The sequence below is a fragment of the Salmo trutta genome, chromosome 9 (assembly GCF_901001165.1).
Source record: "Salmo trutta chromosome 9, fSalTru1.1, whole genome shotgun sequence".
Classification (NCBI taxonomy): domain Eukaryota; kingdom Metazoa; phylum Chordata; class Actinopteri; order Salmoniformes; family Salmonidae; genus Salmo; species Salmo trutta.
The window spans coordinates 9,705,560-9,728,766 of NC_042965.1; the positions used below are offsets into that span (position 1 = coordinate 9,705,560).

The 23,207-nt window shown below is 45.6% G+C and overlaps 1 protein-coding gene across 5 annotated transcripts in view; it reads left to right on the forward strand.

Annotated features, from left to right (window-relative positions):
* Positions 1 to 23,207, forward strand: part of LOC115199827 (uncharacterized) — a 51,786-nt gene that overhangs the window by 24,159 nt on the left and 4,420 nt on the right. For all 5 annotated transcript variants that reach the window (XM_029762315.1, XM_029762313.1, XM_029762314.1 and 2 more), the window contains exons 7-16: positions 6,614 to 6,772; positions 8,782 to 12,863; positions 13,337 to 13,387; positions 13,523 to 13,996; positions 16,439 to 16,509; positions 16,924 to 17,127; positions 17,475 to 17,654; positions 18,443 to 18,542; positions 18,889 to 19,020; positions 20,129 to 20,215. In XM_029762315.1, coding sequence (XP_029618175.1) covers positions 6,614 to 6,772; positions 8,782 to 12,863; positions 13,337 to 13,387; positions 13,523 to 13,996; positions 16,439 to 16,509; positions 16,924 to 17,127; positions 17,475 to 17,654; positions 18,443 to 18,542; positions 18,889 to 19,020; positions 20,129 to 20,215 — 5,540 coding nt within the window. The remainder of the gene's footprint in view (positions 1 to 6,613; positions 6,773 to 8,781; positions 12,864 to 13,336; positions 13,388 to 13,522; positions 13,997 to 16,438; positions 16,510 to 16,923; positions 17,128 to 17,474; positions 17,655 to 18,442; positions 18,543 to 18,888; positions 19,021 to 20,128; positions 20,216 to 23,207) is intronic.

Below are 23,207 nucleotides of genomic sequence, written 5' to 3' on the forward strand. Positions count from 1 at the left end.
TGAAATGCCTTTCTTGCAAACTCAAAGCCCAACAATGCAGTAATCAATAACAATGTAATGCTAGAAAAACAAGCACGAGAAATAAGAAGGAATATGAAGAACACAATAAGTTTGGAAGCGTACTTTATACAGGGTCAGTTCCAATACCATATTTACAATGTCCAGGGGTACTGAAGTGATGGAGGTAGATATGTATAGGGGTAAGGTGACTAGGCATCAGGATGTAAGATACAAGCTGCTGCTACTCTGTTTATGTGAGTGGTTGTGCGTGCGTGTGTGTGTGTAGAGTCAGTATAAATGTATGTGCATATGTGTGAGTGAGCAGATGACGGAGTGAGTGTGAATGTGTAGGGCCATGTGAGTGTGCATAGAGACAAGAAATACACACCACCTGATATAGAAGCCCTGGATGGCAGGGAGCTCGGCCCCAGTGATGTACTGGGCTGTCCGCACCACCCTCTTTAGCTCCATGCGATCGAGGTCGGTGCTATTGCCATACCAGGCAGTGATGCAGCCAGTCAAAACGCTTTCAATGGTACAGCTGTAAAACATTTTGAGGATTTGAGGGCCCATGCCAAACTTTTTTCAAACTCCTGAGGGGGAACTGTGCACGTTTGGACCATTTTAAGTCTTTAGTGATTTGGACACCGAGGGACTTGATGGGGGCATGCTCGTGACACTTCCACCGGGCTGGAGTCAGCACACCAGTTGGAGTTGATGTAGAGGCAAACCCCTCCCCCCCTCAATTTCCCCGACTCTACTGTCCTGTCCGCCCGGTGAATGGACAATCCATTGAGTTGGATAGCCATGGAGGGTATCATGTCCAAGAGCCATGTTTCAAAAAAGCTAAGAATATTGCAATTTCGAGAGTCCGATGGGGTAGCAAATTCGCGATTAGACGTCATCCATCTTCTTATCGAGTGACTGTACATTAGCCAGTAGAATGGAGGGAAGAGGTGGCCGGTTCTTCGCCTTAATCTCACCAGGATCCCCCTCTTGCCTCTGTAACGCCGGTGTTTCCTCTTGGCTAGCCCGAGAATTACAGAGAGAGCCCAGGGCAGGTGAGTCGAAGTTGACTCCGCAATTGGGGTAACTGCTGATCTGATGTTTAAAAGTTTTTGTCAATTGTAAGAAATAATAACCGATACATTTAGTGAAAATAAAGTAAAAATAAACAACAAACTAATCACAAAATAGCAAAGTTGGGTCGGAGCTTGCGAAACGGCGGACATCCAGTACGGCGCCCTGTAAGGTCTGTGGATGACGAACCAGGAAGGAGTGCCCTGTCAGATCAGGCCCAATGTCAGAACCCACAGCCAAATCTCATGCTAGCTAGCTACCGTGTGAAAGTCTGTCACGAAAGATTAGATGAAGCCTGACCAGGACACCAGTCACATCGGTCTTTGAAAAGACAAGGAGTGTAGCGAATTTCATAAGCACCCTATGCTTGCTTTAAAGATATGATATGGCCAATGGCTCTACTTTTAGTTTTAATATATGCCTCTGTGTTTTAATGTTTGTAAGTATGTGGTGACGGCTTGCTCACTAGACTCGTTGTGTCATTGTTTGAGACATAGCCCTCCCTTTGAGTTGCTTTGGGCAAAAAGGCCAATGGTGGACAAGTAAACAAAAAAAATGCATCTGTAGATTCCAGCCCCAAATCTTTTCCCTTGTTGGGTTAATCAAGGACACGGAGCAGAATATGCGATAGACATTCATGCGTATGTCGTGTGTCAAACTTCCCCCCCCCCCCCCCACCCCCATCCAGGCTGTCTCCCAAAGTTCCACAGAGTTGTGTGTGGAGCGGATGGTGTCAGCTCTCTCCTTGCCACTCCATTTGCTGTAGCTGTACTGCTGTGATCACAGACAGACGTATAAATCAAACCTAGCTTGATGGATTCATCAGGGCAACGAAACGATCGCCTCAGAAGAGTGCCGGAGCTCTCTGAGCATCGTGTTTCTGACAGAAAGGGTATGCAAAGAGCCTAAATGGATGAACGGTTGATTAATTCTTTGCCAGAGATGTTGTCGACAGCAGGAAATGTGTTTTGCTTTGACTGTGTTTGCATGGGAATTTACGCGCGTAGGGCGTGAGTTATGGAGCACAAGTTTATACCTAAGGCTATTCTGCATAATGATGGCAGGTTGGAGAACTTGGAGGAGCCACTAAAGACTTGCTACCTGTGGAGCAAACACAACTAGAGAGAGTGAGGGGGAGGGAGAGAGAGGAGGGAGGGAGAGAGAGAAAGAAAGAGGAGGGAGGGAGAGAGAAAGAGGAGGGAGAGAGAAAGGGGAGGGAGGGAGAGAGAAAGAGGAGGGAGAGAGAAAGGGGAGGGAGGGAGAGAGAAAGAGGAGGGAGAGAGAAAGGGGAGGGAGGGAGAGAGAGAAAGAAAGAAAGAAAGAGGAGGGAGAGAGAGAAAGAAAGAGGAGGGAGAGAGAAAGGGGAGGGAGGGAGAATAGACTAGAGAATAAAGGGAAGCTAAGAGGCAGAGAATCTGAGATGAAGAGATGAAGAGAGGAAGGGAGTGAGTTGAACACGGAGAAGGAACAAATTATCACGAGAAAGAAAGAAAGGCTATGTATGGCTTTTACCTCCCATGTTCAACGTGTTAATCCAGTTACATTGACCAAAATATTCATTATTTGTAGTGATATAGGAATACTATTCTAGTGTTTTTATTGAGACATCTTTGATCCTCTGCGTTAGTGGGGTGGGGTAAGGGGAGGAAAGCAAGATGCTCATACAGTAGTTTGAATAGGTGGAATGACTGGGGAAGGTGGGAGTGAATCTTCATGGGGGGAAGAGCTCTTTAGAAGTAAGTCAGACGTAGATGGAAAGTTTAGAAGATGTGGCCTGTGCTTTTAGGCAATGCTATCCTGAGGTTAGTAGGGTCTTTCCACGAATAGAAAATATTTTGGGTAGTGTAACTTGTTTATAAAAAAAAATACATTCATTTCACCTAATTTTAAGATTTTGTCATAAAAAAAACATGTTTTCCCATCTCAAGAAAGTACCATAGTAAGTGCCAATAAAGTCCCATTACAGTAACAGGGTTGACCGTAACAGGGTTGACCGTAACAGGGTTGACCGTAACAGGGTTGATTTTAAATCAGCCATAAATCCCGTTTTGACAGGGGGAATAGAAGCGTGTTATGTGCAACAGGAAGGGTCAATTGAATGCAAGCTTCACAAAAAATACTTTATTGTTAAAACATTTTTAGCCTGTCTATCTATTGGTAACAGAGTTGATGTGTTATGCTCAACCTGCTCTGTTTTCCGCTACAAAACACCAGAAAATGGGCAAGAAGAGTAGAACCAGCTCATCTGCGATCACACTGATTTGACTATAATATGTTCAATGTTTTGAGAGTTCAGTTCACATAACAGGGTTGACCTTAACATGTAAATGAATCACTAATCACATGAAATAAATAATCATCTTCAGAAATGACTGTCAAAGCAACAACATAAAGTGTTCTGAACACTTTATGTAATATAACAGACTTTAAAATGTCAGTATTGGTGCACAATTTCTACTTAAAATATCAAAGGGACGCAAAATGTACTCTATTCGTGACCCAGTAAGTGAAATTGTAGCTGATGATTTGGGGATGTTGGGGGGCTGGGCATGGGGGGGGGGGCATGGGGGGGATGTTGACTCGTGTTACAAACAAATGGTAGACAGACTGTGGCTCTGCGTGTTATCTGGATGATTTGTGCTTCACTTTCTCTCTGTTTTCCTGTGTGTGTGTGTGTGTGTGTGTGTGTGTGTGTGCGCACATCGGTATCACTGTTTGCGTAATTGTATTCATGAGTGGACTGTGGACATGTAATATACAGTGTGCGTGCGCACTCGTTCGTGTGCACGTGTGTGTTCATATAAAGTATGTGTTTGCGCATTTGTGCCTGTGTGAGTGAGTGAATATGTGTGTTTTTAACAAAGCTGGGGAGGCCTCATTGCACTCATCAGGATATCGCTGGTGAAAAATGACTGTGTCGCCGGGGTGACAGTTGTGTGTGAGCAGATTGATGGGGCTCTCCCTGACAGCAGCCATATTGTGCAGGAGGAGAGCCGAGACAGAATCCGTGTGGCCTCATCCACGCAGGTTAATATTGACTCAGCCTGGGCAACACCATGCCTACAGCAGCCATCCATCACTACTACTGGACCTTCGCACACCACACAAGCACGGACCACACAACTCATGACAGACGCTCCTGTACACACACACTAGCTCAGGCGCGCGCACACGCACTTGCACAAACACACACATATAAAGTACCAGTCAAAAGTTTGGACACACCTTTTTCTTTATTTTGACTATTTTCTACATTGTTGAATACTAGTGAAGACATCAAATCTATGAAATTACATTTATGGAATCATGTCGTAATCACAAGTGTTGAACAAATCAAAATATATTTGAGATTCTTCAGAGTAGCCATCCTTTGCCTTGATGACAGCTTTGCACACTCTTGGCATTCTCTCAACCAGCTTCACCTGGAATACTTTTCCAACAGTCTTGAAGGAGTTTCCACATATGCTAAGCACTTTTTGGCTGCTTTTCCTTCACTCTGTGGTCCAACTCATCCCAAACCCTCTCAATTGGGTTGAGGTCGGGTGATTGTGGAGGCCAGGTCATCTGATGCAGCACTCCATCACTCTCCTTGGTCAAATAGCCCTTACACAGCCTGGAGGTGTGTTTGGGTCATTGTCCTGTTGAGAATCAAATGATAGTCCCACTAAGCGCAAACCAGATGGGATGGCATATCGCTGCAGAATACTGTGGTTATCATGCTGGCTAAGTGTGCCTTTAATTCTAAATAAATCACCAACAGTGTCACAAGCAAAGCACCCCCACACTGTCACACCTCCTCCTCCATGCTTCACGGTGGGAACCACACTCTGCGTCTCTCAAAGACACAGCAGTTGGAAGCAAAAATCTCACATTGGGCTCAACAGAACAAAAGCCAGATTTCCACCGATCTAATGTCCACTGCTCGTGTTTCTTGGCACAAGCAAGTCTCTTCTTATTAGTGTCCTTTAGTAGTGGTTTCTTTGCAGCAATTTGACCATGAAAGCCGGATTCACGCAGTCTCCTCTGAACAGTTGATGTTGAGATGTGTCTGTTATTTGAACTTTGAAGCATTTATTTGGGCTACAATCTGAGGTGCAGTTAACTCTAATGAACGTATCCTCCGCAGCAGAGGTAACTCTGGGTCTTCCTTTCCTGTGGTGATCCTCATGAGAGCCAGTTTCATCATAGCTCTTGATGGTTTTTGCAACTGCAGTTGAAGAAACTTTCAAAGTTCTTGAAATGTTACGCATTGATTGACCAGGTCTTAAAGTAATGATGAACTGTCGTTTCTCTTTGCTTATTTGAGCTGTTCTTGCCATAATATGGACTTGTTTTTTTTACCAAGTAGGGCTATCTTCTGTATATCACCCTTACCTTGTCACAACACAACTAATTGGCTCAAACACATCAAGAAGGAAATAAATTCCACAAATTAACTTTTAACAAGGCACACCTGTTATTCGACATGCATTCAAGGGGACTACCTCATGAAGCTGGTTGAGAGAATGCCAAGACTGTGCACATGTGCATTAGCTAGTCACTTCCTATACTGTGTTACAATAGTTCATTTTTCTAAACTGCTTCCTGTGTCTCAGGACACATTATAACAGTTTCTCTCCAGTCTAAATTGTTATGCCAGACTGAGTGAACAAGTTTCTTTATGCATATCTTTCATGCAATGACAATATGCTTTTAAACAATACTTACTTAAACAATATTTGGTCATTTTCAAAAATCGAGTAAATTCATGTAATCTTTTTCTCTTTATATTTGATTTAAAGTAGTGTTTTTTTTATTATTATTGGTTGACAATTTCCCTGTATTATTCAAAGTTATATTGACATTGTCTTATTTTTTTATTTTTGCAGGGGTGTTATCTAAAAGAATACAAGTGTGTTAACTTGTACGCCATTGTAAAAACAAACAACCATCATACAACAAATGTAGTGATTCATCTCGCTATTTGTTTTAAACTGTAACACTTTTTTACACTTTTTTAATAAACATTCTCTTAGAAATTAGGGATGCCATAGCGTTGTTGTTAATCATTGAAGAGAGAAAAAACATAGATGAAAAAAAAACAAGCTCTCTTGACAAACAAAACCATTAATTAATGCAACTTTCTCTCCATCAATCACCGGGGCTGTCAGAGAATTACCATAAGCTGGGAATGTTGGATGTGTTAAGAGCAAACAGTTAATTTTCAAACAATAAATCATCAAATGTCTCTTTACCCCTCTCTGTGCTCTGACTGCTTTGTCTCTCGTGAAAATAGACAAAGGCATTCTTAAAAGCACTTTTGACTCAATGCACAAAATGAGACTGGACCAAAAAGTTTTTTATATCAGTTTAAGTGGAGGTCAGTTTTTAAGTGGCACAAAATGGTGACAAAGTCAATACCTCGAGTAGACCATTATTATAAAACTCTGAATATGCTGTACATGTAAATATATATGAAAATAAGAGTATCTATCAAAATATAGCAGATACGATACCTAACACATATCTTTGGTATTTTCATATGACAACCTAGGACTGGAATGCTCGCCATGGCCTGGTTGGGGAGTTGAAGTCCTTCTGTCATCACCACGGTTATGAGAGTCTAGTCATCGTCTCATCTCGCCAGAGTGACCCTCGCCATCCACGCCAGCAGGTGGCAGTGTACTCCGAAAACTCTGACATTCTCAACCAGGTGCGTGGTCTTTTTACATCAGGCTGCGCGAGATAGATAACACAGGAGGTTGGTGGCACCTTAATTGGGCAGAGCAGGCTCGTGGTAATGGCTGGAGCGGAATTAATGGAATGGTATCAAATACATTCCGGACATTATTATGAGTCATCTAGTACACACATATACACACATCCTGTAGTAGAGACATATACACATGTCCCCTAGTAGAGACATACATTGCCTTCAGAAAGCACTCATACCCCTTGACCCTTGACCACATGTTGTTGTGTTACAGCCTGAATTCAAAATGGATGAAACAGATCTTTTTTGTCACCCATCTACACACAATACCCCATAATGACAAAGTGAAAACATGTTTTTAGAAATTTTAGCAAATGTATTCAAAATGAAATACAGAAATATCTCATTTACATAATTATTCACACCCCTTTGCTATGACACTCCAAAATGAGCTCAGGTGCATCCAATTTCCTTTGCTCGTCCTTGAGATGTCACTACAACTTGATTGGAATCCACCTGTGGCCAATTCAATTGTTTGGGCATGATTTAGAAATAAACACACCTGTCTATATAAAAGGTCCCACAGTTGACAGTGCGTGTCAGAGCAGAAACTATACCATGAAGTCCAAGGAACTGTCCGTAGATCTCCGAGAAAGAATTGTGATGAGACATATATCTGGGGAAGGCTATAAAACAATTCCTAAAGTGTTGAAAGTTTCAAAGAGCACAGTGGTCTCCATCATTGGAAAATGTAAAAAAATATGGGACTACCCAGAATCTGCCTAGAGCTGTCTGTCCTACCAAACTGAACAACCAGGCGAGAAGGACCTTGGTCAGGGAGGGGGCCAACAACCTAATGGCTGAGATGGGAGAATTGGCCAGATGGAAGCCACTCCTGAGAAAAAGGCATGACAGCACACCTGGAGTTTGCAAAAAGATACTTGAAAGACTCTGAGATCATAAGGCAAAAGATTCTGTGGTCTGATGAGAGGGCAATGTCCTGAATGCAAAGTGCTATGTCTGGGGAAAGAAACACCCGTCTAACACCATCCCTAGCATGAAGCATGGTGGTGGCAGCATCATGCTATGAGGATGTTTTCAGCGGCAGGGACTGGGAGACTGGTAAGGATAGAGAGAACAATGAATGACGCCAAATACAGGTAAATCCTTGATGAGAACCTGCTTCAGAGTTCAAATGACCTTAGACTGGGGACGAAGATTTACGTTCCAACAGGACAATGACCCCAAACATACAGTCAAAGCAACGTTGTAATGGTTTCTAAGCAACGTTGTGAATGTCCTTGAGTGGCCCAGCCAAAGCCCAGGTTTGAATCCCATTGAAAATCTGTAGATAGACTTGAAGATTGTTGTTCACCGCCACTCCCCATCTAACTTAAGAGCTTGAGAAAATCTGCAAGGAAGAACGGGAGAGAATCCCCAAATCCAGATGTGCAAAGCTGATAGACATACCCAAGACGACTCAAAGCTGTAATCACCGCCAAAGGTGCTTCTACAAAGCATTGAGTCGGGTGTAAAGACTTATGTAATTGAGATATATCTGTATTTCATTTTCTAAAATAATAAAACTATGTTTTCACTTTGTCACTTCAGGGTATTGTGTGTAGATGGGTGAGAATGACTGACTTTTTGAGTCCGTTTTGAATTCAGGCTGTAACACAACAAAATGTGGAATAAGTCAAGAGGTATAAATACTTTCTGAAGGCACTGTATACACACATTACCTACTAGAGAGATTAACACAAACATAACTTAATAGAGAGGTATGCACACATATGACCTAGTAAAGAGATATACACAAATATATTGGCAGTGTATGTTGGAAATAATATAAAAACATTGACATTTTGAAAGTGAAAAAGTGAATCACTTATATTGAACATTTTTGTTTAAATAACATCAAAATGGAACAGATTTCATTTTGTCCTTGGCCATGCCAAAGCATTTTTTTATACCATGCTGTCATTCCGCTTGTTCCGGTTCTGTTCCAGATCTGCTGTGAGCTGGAGGAGTCGGTGAGTTCCTCTCTTAGGCTGGAGCCTGTGGACTGTCCCCAAGGCTCCCAAGGGTCCCTGCAGCTCTACCACCACAAGGCCCTGGCAGACTCACCTCGAGGTCTGGGACCCCTGGTCATGGAGCTCCTCAAGGAGTTCATGGAGCGCCGGTGCCACTTGTTAGCCTGCGCCCCCACTAGCAGGACCTCCTCCACGGAGGGCGTGGCGGGCAGCGCCCCGCTGTCCCAGGGCTCCTCAGGCTTCACCGACATGTACGGCTCTGACGTGGAGAGGCCCGAGGGCCCCGTTGCTGTAGCGATGCCTGGTGATGTGGGTGCTGACCTGGTGAGCCCGGACAGCGGCCTGGCAACCATCCGCAGCAGCCGCTCCTCCAAGGAGAGCTCTGTGTTCCTAAGCGATGACAGCCCGGTAGCCGAGGCGATGGCTGGGGGTTTCCTCCTGAACCCGGCGCTCGGGTTCCCCTCTCTGTCCCCCATCCCGCATGAGAGGAGACACTCAAGCAGGAACAGGAGCGGTGAAAACCTTGAGCTGTTCAGCTTTGACCCACTGTACTGCAGTAACTCGTCTCCACCTGCAGAAGATGCAGTGCTGCACTCCTCTCGAGGTACAGGAGGCCATGGCAGCTCCAGCCTGTCTGAGTTTGACGAGCTGAGCATGGTGGATTTCTACACCCCTGATTCGTCAGCTGGGCATGGAGGATTTGTAGGAAACGACTTGATTGGGGGAGGAGATCTGATGGACCAGAGCATGAACAGGGTCCCTCCCACTCCTGTCAACAGCCTTGTGGGTAGCAGCACTCACAGTGGCACAGAGGTCCGCTTCTTTCCAGAGGACGTCGCTGAGAGAATCAACGGGCTGCAGCACAAAGAGAGCGTATCCTCGTCAGAGGCCTGGGATGACTTTGCCTTGGATACTAAAGGCTCCACCTCGGATGACGCCAACACGTGGAGCCTGACAGAGGCTGGGTATGTCTGCACAGATTGTCCTAACCCTGACATTGATCTGGAGGGACTGAGAGAGGACGAGGACAGCGGAAGAGGAGAAGGAGATGTGAGAAACTCTAAGCTGCGAGAAGAGAAGGATGTCTGTTCCAAACCAGTGGAGAGACAGCTCACTCTTGTGAATGAGTACATAGAACCCTACGACACCTGGAACCCTGACTCAGGTTTCACAGAACCATGGCAGCCGGTGACACTGGAGGATCTGCAGCTCACTCCTCCGGACGAAGAGAACGGAGAAGGGAAGCTCCTCAAAGTCACATCACGTGCACGGTCTTCTGTGGTAGGAAGAAAGCGAGCGTCTCTGGCCCCTCTCACGCCAGAGACCTCGAAAGAAGAAGAGGATGGTCTAGTCAGGAAGGCCACAGAGCTGGACTTCTGGATCTACTCAGCCCAGATGGGATTTCTGAAATCGGACAGTGCGACCAGCGCCACCAGTGTCACGACCCCGTCCTACCCAGAGTCTCTGGACCTATGGAACATGACAATCCACGAAGACAGCCAATCCACACTCACTACCCCAGACATGGCCGATCTGTCGGAGCGGTCGGACTCCTGCGGGCTCCATGCGCTGGGAACATCCTTGGAGAGTCCACTGGGTGTGTCTAGTGAGGGGATGGACATGTGGAACACCACCATACAGGAAGACAGTGCTTCCATGGCAACCAGTCCGGAGGTCGCTGGGACTGGGAGGGAGGAGCTTGCTGGCATGGAGCCCTGGGAGGCGGAGCCTGGGACAGACCTAAGGCAACATGAGGGGGAGGGAAGATATTCTGAAGAAGCCTCTCCACTGCAAGAGAATGTAAGGAGGCAGGCACAGAGAGTTCAGATAGTCATCAATGGAGACGAGGGAAAAATATGTCCCCAATCAGGGCATGATGATCACATGATGACAGAGAATCAAATTACACAGGATCAAATGTCGGGGGCCATGCTCATCCCCTTCCCCAACATGGTGACGTCTACCTCTGAGTATGATAACGTAGGAGGAGGAGGCATCTGGAGTCAGAACTCCTCCCCTGACCTCCAGGCCTGCCCTGGAGCAGACACTACTGAGCTGATCCAAGGTCAGTCCAGCCCTTTTATAGCAGTGCTCAAGCCAGAATCAAGTGGAAGCACCACTAAACATCAGGCGTCCATCGTGAAAGGCAACAGTGATTATAGCGGGTCAACAACGACAGGCATCGAACAGTTGACTTCCACTGGCAGACAGGTGTTCCTGTTCGACGGAACCTCTGGACTGGGCCACAGGATCAGAAATGGGAAGCTTCCAGTTCCAGGGGGGCCCTCTGTGGAGAGTGAGTATGACAACAGAGGGCAGGGGTCTGAGGCATCTGAGGGCCCCGATTGGACAGAGGACCTGAGTAGCCATTCCCCATTTGTGCTGGTGGATGATGGCTCCTCCCCCACAGAGGATGACGCCTTACCTCTGAGTCACGGGGAGGAGCTAGTCACTGAGTTAAACTTTGACCAGACATGGAAAGATCCAGCCATAACCCAGACTCAACCCTCTGCCTCCCCAAAGCTTGACAGTTGGGACCACCTATCAACCCCTGTTGTAAAAGCCGGTGATTCTGAATCGCCACCAAATGGTGCATCATCCCTCCAATGGACTACTAAGGTGATCTATCCGGATGGGGAACCTCATCACGTGGAAGATAGGAACAGTATGGATGCTATGTCACTGAGCTCCAGCTCAGGGGAAAAAGACAGGCTCAAGCCCAGCCCAGATAGCCTTCCTCCCGGGAGCAGCGAGGACGTCAGGTCCAACTCAGATGGAGAATCCTCATCAGGCCTGGAGATGGACTACATCATTGTGTCAGGGACGGTCAGAGAGAGTGATAGAGAGAGGAAGGATGATTATAGAGAGAGGAATGTAACCAGAGACAGTGATATTGGCAGGAGGGAGGGGTCTAGATCCTTAGAGACATATAGCATGCTCTCTTATGCGGCTACTTTACTCCAATCCGGCACAGCCACTCACAGACATCACCAAGAAAACAATGAGCTAAATAGGCGTGATCGAACGAACATGGATATCCACAGCCCATTCGGCTCAGATGCAGGTGACAATCCTATTTCGCCTATTCCCACAGATGAAGACCACTCTACCCAAGCCAACGCAAATGGGATTGGCTTCTGTCAAAGCTCGCACACAACCAACCAAAGGTTCTCCGAAACAGCCGCCTCTTATCTTGTTAGCCCTCAAATCCAAGTAACCACAGAGATAAGCGGCTGTGGCCAATCAGACACCAATCGGCCAAGCCTCCACCAGTCAGAGATGAGAGTAGCAGGCCTCGATAGTTCGGACTTGGTTGACGACAGCTATGATGGCCAGACGAACGCCAGAGTCGTAAAAAGCAGCAGCGCCTCCCTGAGATACCCAGCAGAACAACACTTCCTCAAAGCCAGGGAGGAGGTCTACGTCCACTCTCAGATCTCTCTGGAGGACTCGGACGAGGGTGGGCTCTCCCCCTCCGTCCCCCCATCTCCCTCTCAACGGAGCCAAGGCTGGGGCTCTCTGCCGAGGGAACAAGACGACCAGCAGCGGCATCACGCCATCCCCCAGTCTCCCCTCCCCCTCACAGACAGCTCACAATCCCCATTGGGGGACAGCTCGTTGATGGGCACTCCCGAGAACCTATCAGGCGGTCCCTCTCCTGTCCAAGAGGTGGGGCTTCCGTTCTCAGGCGACCTCATGGACAAGGAGGAGGAGGAGTTTGGCATGGACCCTCCCAGTTGGGACACAGGTGAGGAGATGGAGAAAGGAGTATGTGGGGTGATACACAGCCACGCCCATGCACCAAACCCTGGGCCTACCGCTGAGCTACTGGAGAATAGTGAGCACCCGAGTGGAGGTCATTTCTCAGAGGATGGTGATAGACTGACAGCACAGCCATTGATTGAAAGGTTCTCGCAGAATCAGCTTGACTTTGCAGCTGAGCAACCAATGAGAGATCAACCCCGAAGACCTATACAGGGCCTTGAAGACCTGTTAGTCGATCCTAAAATGGGAGGTTGTGGAGATGATTTTGAAGAAACGGACTCATCCTATCTGGGGTAAGTAATATCTATAAAGTAACATACAGTATATTGCACACCGTACAATTCTGTACATAAATGAGAGTTATGGTGTTTCTTTGTGTATATTATGCTTCTTTGTGTTTGCCCTTAGGCTATCCTGCCTTTTCTATGGGTTTCGGAGTGTGTATGGGTCTCTAAACAGCTGCTGGGTATTTGTAAAGTAGCACAGACTGTGCAAGCTGAGTTAAAAGCTCTCAGGAGAGTGAGACGGTGTGTACTATGTGAGAGAAGAATGGGGTGGGTGGAGGGGGAAGAGAGTGGATACTGCACCTGTGTTGCCTCATACCCCTCTCCAACATGATCAGAGCTTTTGAAGATGAAACAAGGGTTCTGTGTGTGTGTGTGTGTGTGTGTGTGTGTGGTGTTGCGCCAGACTTTGATCTCAGCCCTGGGTGTGTTTAGAAATCTGTTTACGCCTCATTAAATATGCATTACCTGCCTCATTACAGCTGTATCCCCACCACAGCTAATGGAGCCAGCTCCCCTCTGTCTCACACAAGGTGTGTATGAGAATCTGTGATTTCTAAACAGTATTTTGCACTCTTTAGTGGACATGAGAATGACTGATAGTCAGTGATTATTACATGTTTGATGTGTATTTGTCATCTGTTTTGTAAATTCCCCCCCCCCTTTAGAATTGAAGATGTTGCATCCCAGTCTTGGAACCATCAAGCCAGCGGGGGGCTTCCTCACCAGTGGACAGCGAGCCAGGACCAATCCAACAACAGTTCCACACAGTATGGATATGGACACACTGACCACCACACTGAACAGACTGAAGACCATGCCTACTACCAAACCTGTGACCATGCTGAAGATGAGAGAGATGATCTCCTCAGCCAACACTATGAGGCTAAAGGACATACTACTAATTCCTACTACTACCATACTGAAGGCAATGGCCAAGACCGGTCTGATGACTGCAGCCATTATGACAGTGAAGGCCAGGCCCACTGGGAGGCTGAAGGTCAAGACCACTCCAGAACTCCTGAAGAGCCATCTGACCCCACAGGCAACGCTAAGTATCTTCTTGAAGACCATGCCCGTTATGAGACTGAAGAGCAGACCCATTATGTTCCTGATGACTGTTCCCACTTTCTACTCTCCAGGTAAGTTATTTACTAACCTCCTCCAAGATCTGTTTGTTCTGTCTTGGTTGGCATGTTTGGCATGAAAATGACCATAGGAGTATAAACATATCTAGGACCAGGTTCTTACAATTACAAATTTGGACAGATCTGAGTGAAAATATGATGTTGTCTTTTGAGAATCTCTCAAGTATTCAGTATCTAATTCATCATTTTATTGACTAGATTATTGACTAGATCAGAATAGACTGGAGACATTGAGCTGCAGTATTGTGTATTACCACAGGAGTGCAGTATAGGTCCATACTGAACCTATAGGACGTGTGTGTGTGTGTGTGTGTGTGTGTGTGTGTGTGTGTGTGTGTGTGTGTGTGTGTGTGTGTGTGTGTGTGTGTGTGTGTGTGTGTGTGTGTGTGTGTGTGTGTGTGTGTGTGTGTGTGTGTGTGTGTGTGTGTGTGTGTGTGTGTGTGTGTGTGTGCGCAAAGCAGCTCACTGTTTAGTGTAGCCCAGAGCATCATATTTGAATATCCAGACTGGTTATTCCAGAAGTATTACTCAAAAATGATTACTTACTCACAATTTAAATGTAGAATTTCCATTGCTTTTTAGTATAGAATGTGACCAAATCTGTGTCCAGGAAACCAGCCCTAGGTGTGTTTATTTAGATCAGTTTGTCTCGATCCACACATGCTTTTAAATGAATTATATTGCATAAGAACCTCCAAGCCTTTCTATTTCCTTAAAACATTTTGGGGGGGTTATTTGCATCTCAAGCTTTCACTGTGGAACCAGATTGCCAAAGTATTCAACTGTATGTGTGTGTACTTCACTCAAACACACACTCACTCACTCAGTCACTCACTCACTCACTCACAAATTCCTCTGTGGGATGGGCCACTTATTAGGAAGTCCTGACCTCTGTTGCTTGGCAACTGTCCCATTAATGTGGATGCGCTCCCAAGCAATGGAGTTGGCTCCATTCCAATCTATGCTCCAGAATGGGCTACATGTCATTTCATACTACAGAGTATTTATTATGTCTACACTCCACATGCAAATTCCAACATGCTATGTGTAACATGTAGCCGACATTCTATGTTCAGATGTACACTCCCTTGAATAGGCAGTGTTTCCAACGGAGAGCAGTTTCATTCTATGTTCAGATGTACACTCCCTTGAATAGGCAGTGTTTCCAACGGAGAGCAGTTTCATTCTATGTTCAGATGTACACTCCCTTGAATAGGCAGTGTTTCCAATGGAGAGCAGTTTCAGTGAAAGGAACTTTAGGTTGCTCTTTTATGAAGTGTTTACTCTGTTTTTTGGTGTGTGTGTGTGTGTGTGTGTGTGTGTGTGTGCTTTTTATCTCTGCCCCAGTTGCATTCCCACTGGGCACAGATGTAAATTTAACGTGTATTCAACGTTGATTCAACCGGTGTGTGCCCAGTGGGTTGTGGATGTTTGTCTTGCCTTGTCGCCCCTCTTTGTAATTCTAATGACTCCTCCCGTCTTTGGTTACAAGGGGATAAATATGACCCCTCCCCCTATTTGTGTGTGTTGAATAATTGTGATTGAGTTCTGTTTGCTGTACTGTTTATGAGAAAGGGGGGAAACTAACTTCTAAATACATCCAATGTATTTTTGACAATTAAGTTCGATTTGTGACAATCTTGTTTTTTTTGGAGGCCGACATGGAGTCTAATTTTAGAAACAGTAGTGGCCAAATGTAACTAAACATAGCTTAATATAGTTTATGCTTAATTTGTGTTGATTTTGACATGCTCTACACTCTGCGATAGCTGATCAGTTCTCATTAAGATTCAGAGGGAAGTCACATGACTCCAATATGGCGAATGAGGGTCCGAGCCTCTAATGCTGAAAGAGAAAGAATCAGAACAGCCAGAAAGAGAAGCAAAGTGTGAAAGATTAAAAAAAAAAAAACAAGAGTTGGGGAAGAGAGAAAAGTGTGTGGCATCCCAGTTGACAGGAGAGCAGCACAGAGATCACCTGGTTGTCTGGGAAGAGGCGAGTTTGTAGAGCATCTTTGTTGGAGAGAACGGCACCAACAACGACAACTCTCTTTAGACTAGAAGCAATTGGTTAGTCGTTAGTATATTTTCGTCCCATTGTTGGGAAAGCTTGGTGTGTTGGAAAGTGTGTGCATGCGCGAGTGCGTGCGAGTCTTTGTCTAACTCCCCATTGTTAATGGGAGTTATGCTAATAAGGGTCTGGGGGTGCGGCTTGGAGGCGAATAAATACAAAAAAAAGGTTGTATTGTCCCTGGTCCACGTGCGTTTAGTGATGCTTTGTGGTCAAGTATTTACAAACAAATTATTAGAAGTGTATGTTCATCTATTGAATTGTGTCAAACTCGTTTTCTTGAATGTTTTTTTTAAATTCCTCAGTTGAGTATAGAGTCCTTGGTTGTTTTAGTCGTGACTGGATGATTGTGTGTGTTTGGGGTAGGCCTGCTTCAGACGATCCTGGGATGATGGCCTCAAATAAAGACCACACAGATGGGTTGGAAAACAGACCAGGTGATGCACATACATACACGCGCGCACTTTTCGACACACACGAGGGAAAAAAGTGCATCTGTGCAGAGTCACAGTTGTCATTGATCTGTGGGTCGAAATACTGTCTCTTGACCAATGGAGCAAGTGGGACATGGGTTATCTATGCTACAACCAACGCCACTAGCATCCTGCTACCAATTTGTGGTAGATAGATTTACACTCAAATAAGAAGTCATATCTCATCTCCTAGTCATTCTAGTGTATCGCTGTCTCTAAAGATATTGCTATCTATTCTCTCCACTAATGCATTTTTTTTGATGATGTCAATTGGGCTTGTATCACCGTTTACTGATCATGAATTCAAGAACTTATGAGGAAATATTCATTCGCATACAGAGAGTCATATCACTAACATACCGTGGACCTTTTCCTTAGATCCCCCTTCCTCTCTGGAGCTGAATGGGGCCAGCCTCCCACCCAGGAAGAAGCTGGTGGCCCCGCCCATGAACGTGTCTCTGGACCGCAGCGAGGGATCCCTCCTCTCTGACGACGCCTTGGATACGGGCGACGATCTGGACATCAACGTGGACGAGCTGGACACACCTGACGAGGCCGACTCCCTGGAGTTCAACGGAATAGGTGAGAGACACACACACGCGCACGCGCGCGTATACACACACACACGAGCTCATTGTACACACACATGATACAGTCATACAGACTAAAACAACCACGGGCTCTACTCAAAGGAGGAATTAAAACGCGTTCAAGAAAATGTGTTGGACACAATTCAATATATGAAAAGACACTTTCAGTCATTTGTTTGTAAATAAAAACAAACAATAGAGAAAGACTCACATACCCATACATGTCAAGCAAGGTGTGTTTGCATTTTGTTTTTATGAAGACTCTTCTAGCTGTATTCTTATGCATCATCATGATGTGTGCAAGTCAGGCCATTAGCTATAGAATGATTTCACCAACAGGTGACCCCCAGGCGTCCAATCAGGAAGCAGACAGGGAGCCTAGCGAGGCTATCCCAGAATACAGTGCAGAGGAGGAGCGACAGGACGCCAAACTGTGGAGGACAGTCGTCATCGGGGAGCAGGAGCACCGCATCGACATGAAGTGTATTGAGTCTTACCAAAGAGTCATCTCTCATGGAGGTACACACACACACACACACACACTCCAAGTCATATTGAAGTCAGTCAATTGAGGAAATAAACAGAAATGCCATTGAAAATTGCATCCATGGCCTCGCGAGTGGCGCAGTGGTCTAAGGCACTGCATCGCAGTGCTAGCTGTGCCACTAGAGATCCTGGGTTCGAGTCCAGACTCTGTCGCAGTCGGCCGCGACCGGGAGACCCATGGGGCGGCGCACAATTAGCCTAGTGTCGTCCGGGTTAGGGGAGGGTTTAGCTGGCAGGGATATCCTTGTCCCATCGCGCACTAGCGACTCCTGTGGCGGGCCAGGCGCAGTGCACGCTGACATGGTCGGCAGGTGTACGGTGTTTCCTCCGACACATTGGTGCAGCTGGTTTCCGGGTTAAGTGGGCATTGTGTCAAGAAGCAGTGCGGCTTGGTTGGCTTGTGTTGCGGAGGACGCACGGCTCTCGACCTTCGCTTCTCCCGAGTCTGTACGGGAGTTGCAGCGATGAGACAAGACTGTAACTACCAATTAGATACCACAAAACTGGGAGAAAAAGGGGTAAAAAAATAAAACAAAAATAGCATCCATTTTCAATGATTTTCCCAATCAACTGAAAAGGAGAAGCTATACATTTTTTAATGTTTGCATTTTTTATTCAAATCACTTCCTGAATTGAGTGACTTCAATTTCAATTGACCCCAACCGTGACACACAGACACACTTTTGCATTGAATAGCCTGTGATTATTCAGTAGCCACCTCCTCTTGATGGCCCCCCCCCCCATCTCCTCCTTCTCCTCAGGATACTATGGTGACCTGAATGCCATCATCGTGTTTGCAGCGTGCTTCCTACCGGACAGTAACTGTGAGGATTACCATTACGTCATGGAGAACCTCTTCCTGTAAGTGCTACTGCTATTGATTGTGATTGTGTGTATTTAAGAGGGGAGTTCCAAACAGTGCTCTTGTTCTATTGGCCCGGTGTGTCTAATGTAAATAGAAATACTGCAACTTAACGTTGTGTAAAGGTCAGAGGGAGTCTGTTACAGGAATCTGTGTATATGAATAAAGATTGCTCAACCTTTTTGAGATCCATAAGCATAACATGTATCATGCATGTACTGTATAATCATGTATCAAAACGCGCTCAACAGTAGTGTGTGTGTGTGTGTGTGTGTGTGTGTGTGTGTGTGTGTGTGTGTGTGTGTGTGTGTGTGTGTGTGTGTGTGTGTGTGTGTGTGTGTTCAGGTATGTGATCAGCACTCTGGAGCTCATGGTTGCAGAAGACTACATGATTGTGTATCTGAACGGAGCCACACCCCGCAGGAGGATGCCTGGAATAGGTTGGATGAAGAAATGCTACCATATGATTGACAGGAGGTAACAAGTCACACACACACATTTGTTTTTCTATCCTTCTGGGGACCAAAATCCTATTTTACCTAACCCTAAACCTTTAACCCAACCCTAACCTTAAAGAAGTTGACCTAAAATCCAGAAACTCCCAAGTGATTCCATACATTGAAACTACTGCTGCGTTTGCCCTCTCCCACTTCCTCTCCCTGTAGTGCTGTTCTGAAACAGCTGCAAAAACGGGTCACGTGACTTGTGAAGTTGCTGGATGCAGGCCTCACTATGCTCCGTTGCCAGTGAATTCGTGATTCAGAAATCTGTGAAGTTTGGACAAATTCGTTGTTTTATTGAAAATGTACGGCTGAAAGAGATATTTTTGTCAAAAGTACTATCAGTTTGGAGTTAGGAAATGTGTACTTTTCCACCTAAAACATTTGCGATTATTTGATATAGTTATTTTATGTAGCCAACTGCCACAGCAGTGGAGATGGGTAACAACTGTGCGTGTGCGCTTTTGGGGGAATCCCAGCAACGTAAAACTGCACGTTATGCCCTTATTCACAGATGCACATTTTATTCGGAGGAGAAGTGAAGACAGCATTACACATTAGTTATACAAAGTAAACAACAACCTACTAATACTGTATGTCTGACGATGAAATACTTGCGATGAAGAAAACTACTGGAGGGGTGCCGATGTTGTCATCGAACCGTATTTATTTGAGTATTCAGAAGAAGAATTTTGACAAATTTAAGCTTCAGATGGTCGCCGCCCTCTTGCCATCAAAGCCGCAGCCGTTGTTTCGTTGTATGGAATCACTAGGGAGTTTCTAGATTTTGGGAAAACCCCGAAACCTAACCCGAACCCATAATTCTAACCCCTAAAATAGCCTTTTTCCTTGTGGGGACCGACAAAATGTACCCATGTTTTACTATCCTTGTGAGGACTTCTGGTCCCCACAAGGATAGTAAAACCAGAAATACACACACACACACACACACACACACACACACACACACACACACACACACACACACACACACACACACACACACACGCATACAGTACATACAGACTCATGCTTCAATTCTCACTAACTCTTGTTTTCTTTTGTGTTTTCATGTCTCATGTCAGGCTCAGGAAGAATCTGAAATCCTTTATCATTGTCCATCCGTCTTGGTTTATCCGAACAGTGTTGGGAATCATCAGACCCTTCATAAGGTGGAGATACCCGTTCTTTCTCACACATTTATTTGTCTTTTATTTAACCAGGGAGTCATACTAAGACCAATGTCTCTTTTACAGAAGAGCCCTGAATTATGGAAAGTTTGCAGAATACAAACATCAAATATGAAATGCAAACAGAAACAAAACACATTCATCAATCAGGAATCTGAATTGCCCTAGAGGCACAGACATCTAATTTAAGAGAATTTTGAAGATTGTTTCACAAATACAGTGCAAAAAAACTAAAAGCTGATTTACATAACATCCCTGAGACCGGGTGTGGTAACTCATATGTCTAACGTTTAGTAAAGATGTAAGGTACAGTGGGATTTTTGATTTAAAATCGCATTTTTCCCTCATTAATCTACACACAATACCCCATAATGACAAAGTAAAAACAGGTTTTTAGACATTTTTGCTAATTTTGTCATTTTAACTTAAATATTACATTTACATACGTAAGTATTCAGACCCTTTACTCAGGACTTTGTTGAAGCACCTTTGGCAGCGATTACAGCCTCAAGTCTTCTTGGGTATGACGCTACAAGCACACCTGTATTTGGGGAGTTTCTCCCATTCTTCTCTGCAGATCCTCTCAAGCTCTGTCAGGTTGGATGGGGAGCGTTGCTGCACAGCTGTTTTCAGGTCTCTCCAGAGATGTTCAATCGGGTTCAAGTCCGGGCTCTGGCTGGGCCACTCAAGGACATTCAGAGACTTGTCCCGAAGCCACTTCTGCGCGATCTTGGCTGTGTGCTTAGGGTCGTTGTTCTGATGGAAGGTGAACCTTCGCCCCAGTCTGAGGTCCGGAGCGCTCTGGAGCAGGTTTTCTTCAAGGATCTCTCTGTACTTTGTTTTGTTCATCTTTCCCTCGATCCTGACTAGTCTCCCAGTCCCTGCCGCTGAAAAACATCCCCACAGCATGATGCTGCCACCACTATGCTTCACTGTAGGGATGGTGCCAGGTTTTCTCTAGACGTTAAGCTTGGCATTTAGGCCAAAGAGTTCTAGCTTGGTTTCATCAGACCAGAGAATCTTGTTTCTCATAGTCCAAGAGTCCTTTAGGTGCCTTTTACTGAAGAGTGGCTTATATTAGATGGCGCCGGAGAGGAGGGCAGACGTTTGAAGTGTCCCCAAACTATTGTGATTTATTTGTTTGTTTATTTGCATTGTTTGTAACTTTTTTAAATCTTATTTTGTACATAATGTTGCCGCTACCGTCTCTTATGACCGAAAATAACTTCTAGACATCAGGACTGCGATTACTCACCACGGACTGGCAGAATCCTTTTTTCCCTTTCACGACTCTGACGAGCCCAACGCAAACGATATACTACTTTCTTGGGAACAGGCCAAGATCCCTGAAATTTGCGTGGAGGCGGAGAAAAAGGGGCCAAAGGGTGGGCTGCTTTCTGAGAATTCGTAGGCGATAGAATAAACCCCCACTTCCTTCCATTCTACTAGCAAACGTGCAATCTTTGGAGAGTAAAATCGACGAGCTATGCAGAAGATTAAACTACCAACGGGACATTCAAAACTGTAACATCTTATGCTTCAAGGAGTCGTGGCTGAACGACGACACTATCAACATACAGTTGGCTGGTTACACGCTATACCGGCAGGATAGAACAGCGGCGTCTGGTAAGACAAGGGGGCGGCGGACTATGTATTTTTGTAAATAACAGCTGGTGCACGATATCTAAGGAAGTCTCAAGCTATTGCTCGCCTGAGGTAGGGTATATCATGATAAGCTGTAGATCACACTATTTACCTAGAGAGTTTTCATCTGTATTTTTCGTAGCTGTTTACATACCACTGCAGTCAGAGGCTGGCACTAAGACAGCATTGAATGAGCTGTATTCCACCATAAGAAAACGCTCACCCAGAGGCGGCACTCCTAGTAGCCGGGGACTTTAATGCAGGGCAACTTAAATCCGTTTTACCAAATTTCTATCAGCATGTTAAATGTGCAACCAGAGGGGAAAAAAACTCTGGACCAACTATACTCCACAAACAGAAACACATACAAAGCTCTCCCTCGCCCTCCATTTGGCAACTCTGACCATAATTCTATCCTCCTAATTCCTGCTTACAAGCAAAAATTAAAGCAGGAAGCACCAGTGACTAGATCAATAAAAAAGTGGTCAAATGAAGCAGATGCTAAGCTACAGGACTGTTTTGCATACCGCCCAAACAGATCCACAGATAATGCAATCTATATTGCACTCCACTCTGCCCTTTCCCACCTTGACAGAAGGAACACCTATGTGAGAATGCTATTCATTTACTACAGCTCAGCCTTAAACACCATAATGCCCTCAATGCTCATCAATAAGCTAAGGACCCTGGGACTAAACACCTCCCTCTGCAACTGGATCCTGGACTTCCTGACTGGCTGCCCCCAGGTGGTGAGGTTAGGTAACAACACATCCGCCACACTGATCCTCAACACGGGGGCCCCTCAGGGGTGCGTGCTCAGTCCCGACCTGTACTCCATGTTCACTCATGACTGCACGGCCAGGCATGACTCCAACACCATCATAAAATTTTCCGATGACACAACAGTGGTAGGCCTGATCACCGACAACGACGAGACAGCCTATAGGGAGGAGGTCAGAGACCTGGCCATGTGGTGCCAGGACAACAACCTCTCCCTCAACGCAATCAAGACAAAGGAGATGATTGTGGACTACAGTAAAAAGAGGGCCGAGCACGCCCCCATTCTCATTGACGGGGCTGCAATGGAGCAGGTTGAGAGCTTCAAGTTCCTTGGTGTCCACATCACCAACAAACTAGCATGGTCCAAGCACACCAAGACAGTCGTGAAGAGGACATGACAATACCTATTCCCCCTCAGGAGAATGAAAAGATTTGGCATGGGTTCTCAGATCCTCAAAAGGTTCTACAGCTGCACCATCGAGAGCATCCTGACTGGTTGCATCACTGCCTGGTATGGCAACTGCTCGGCCTCCGACCATAAGGCACTACA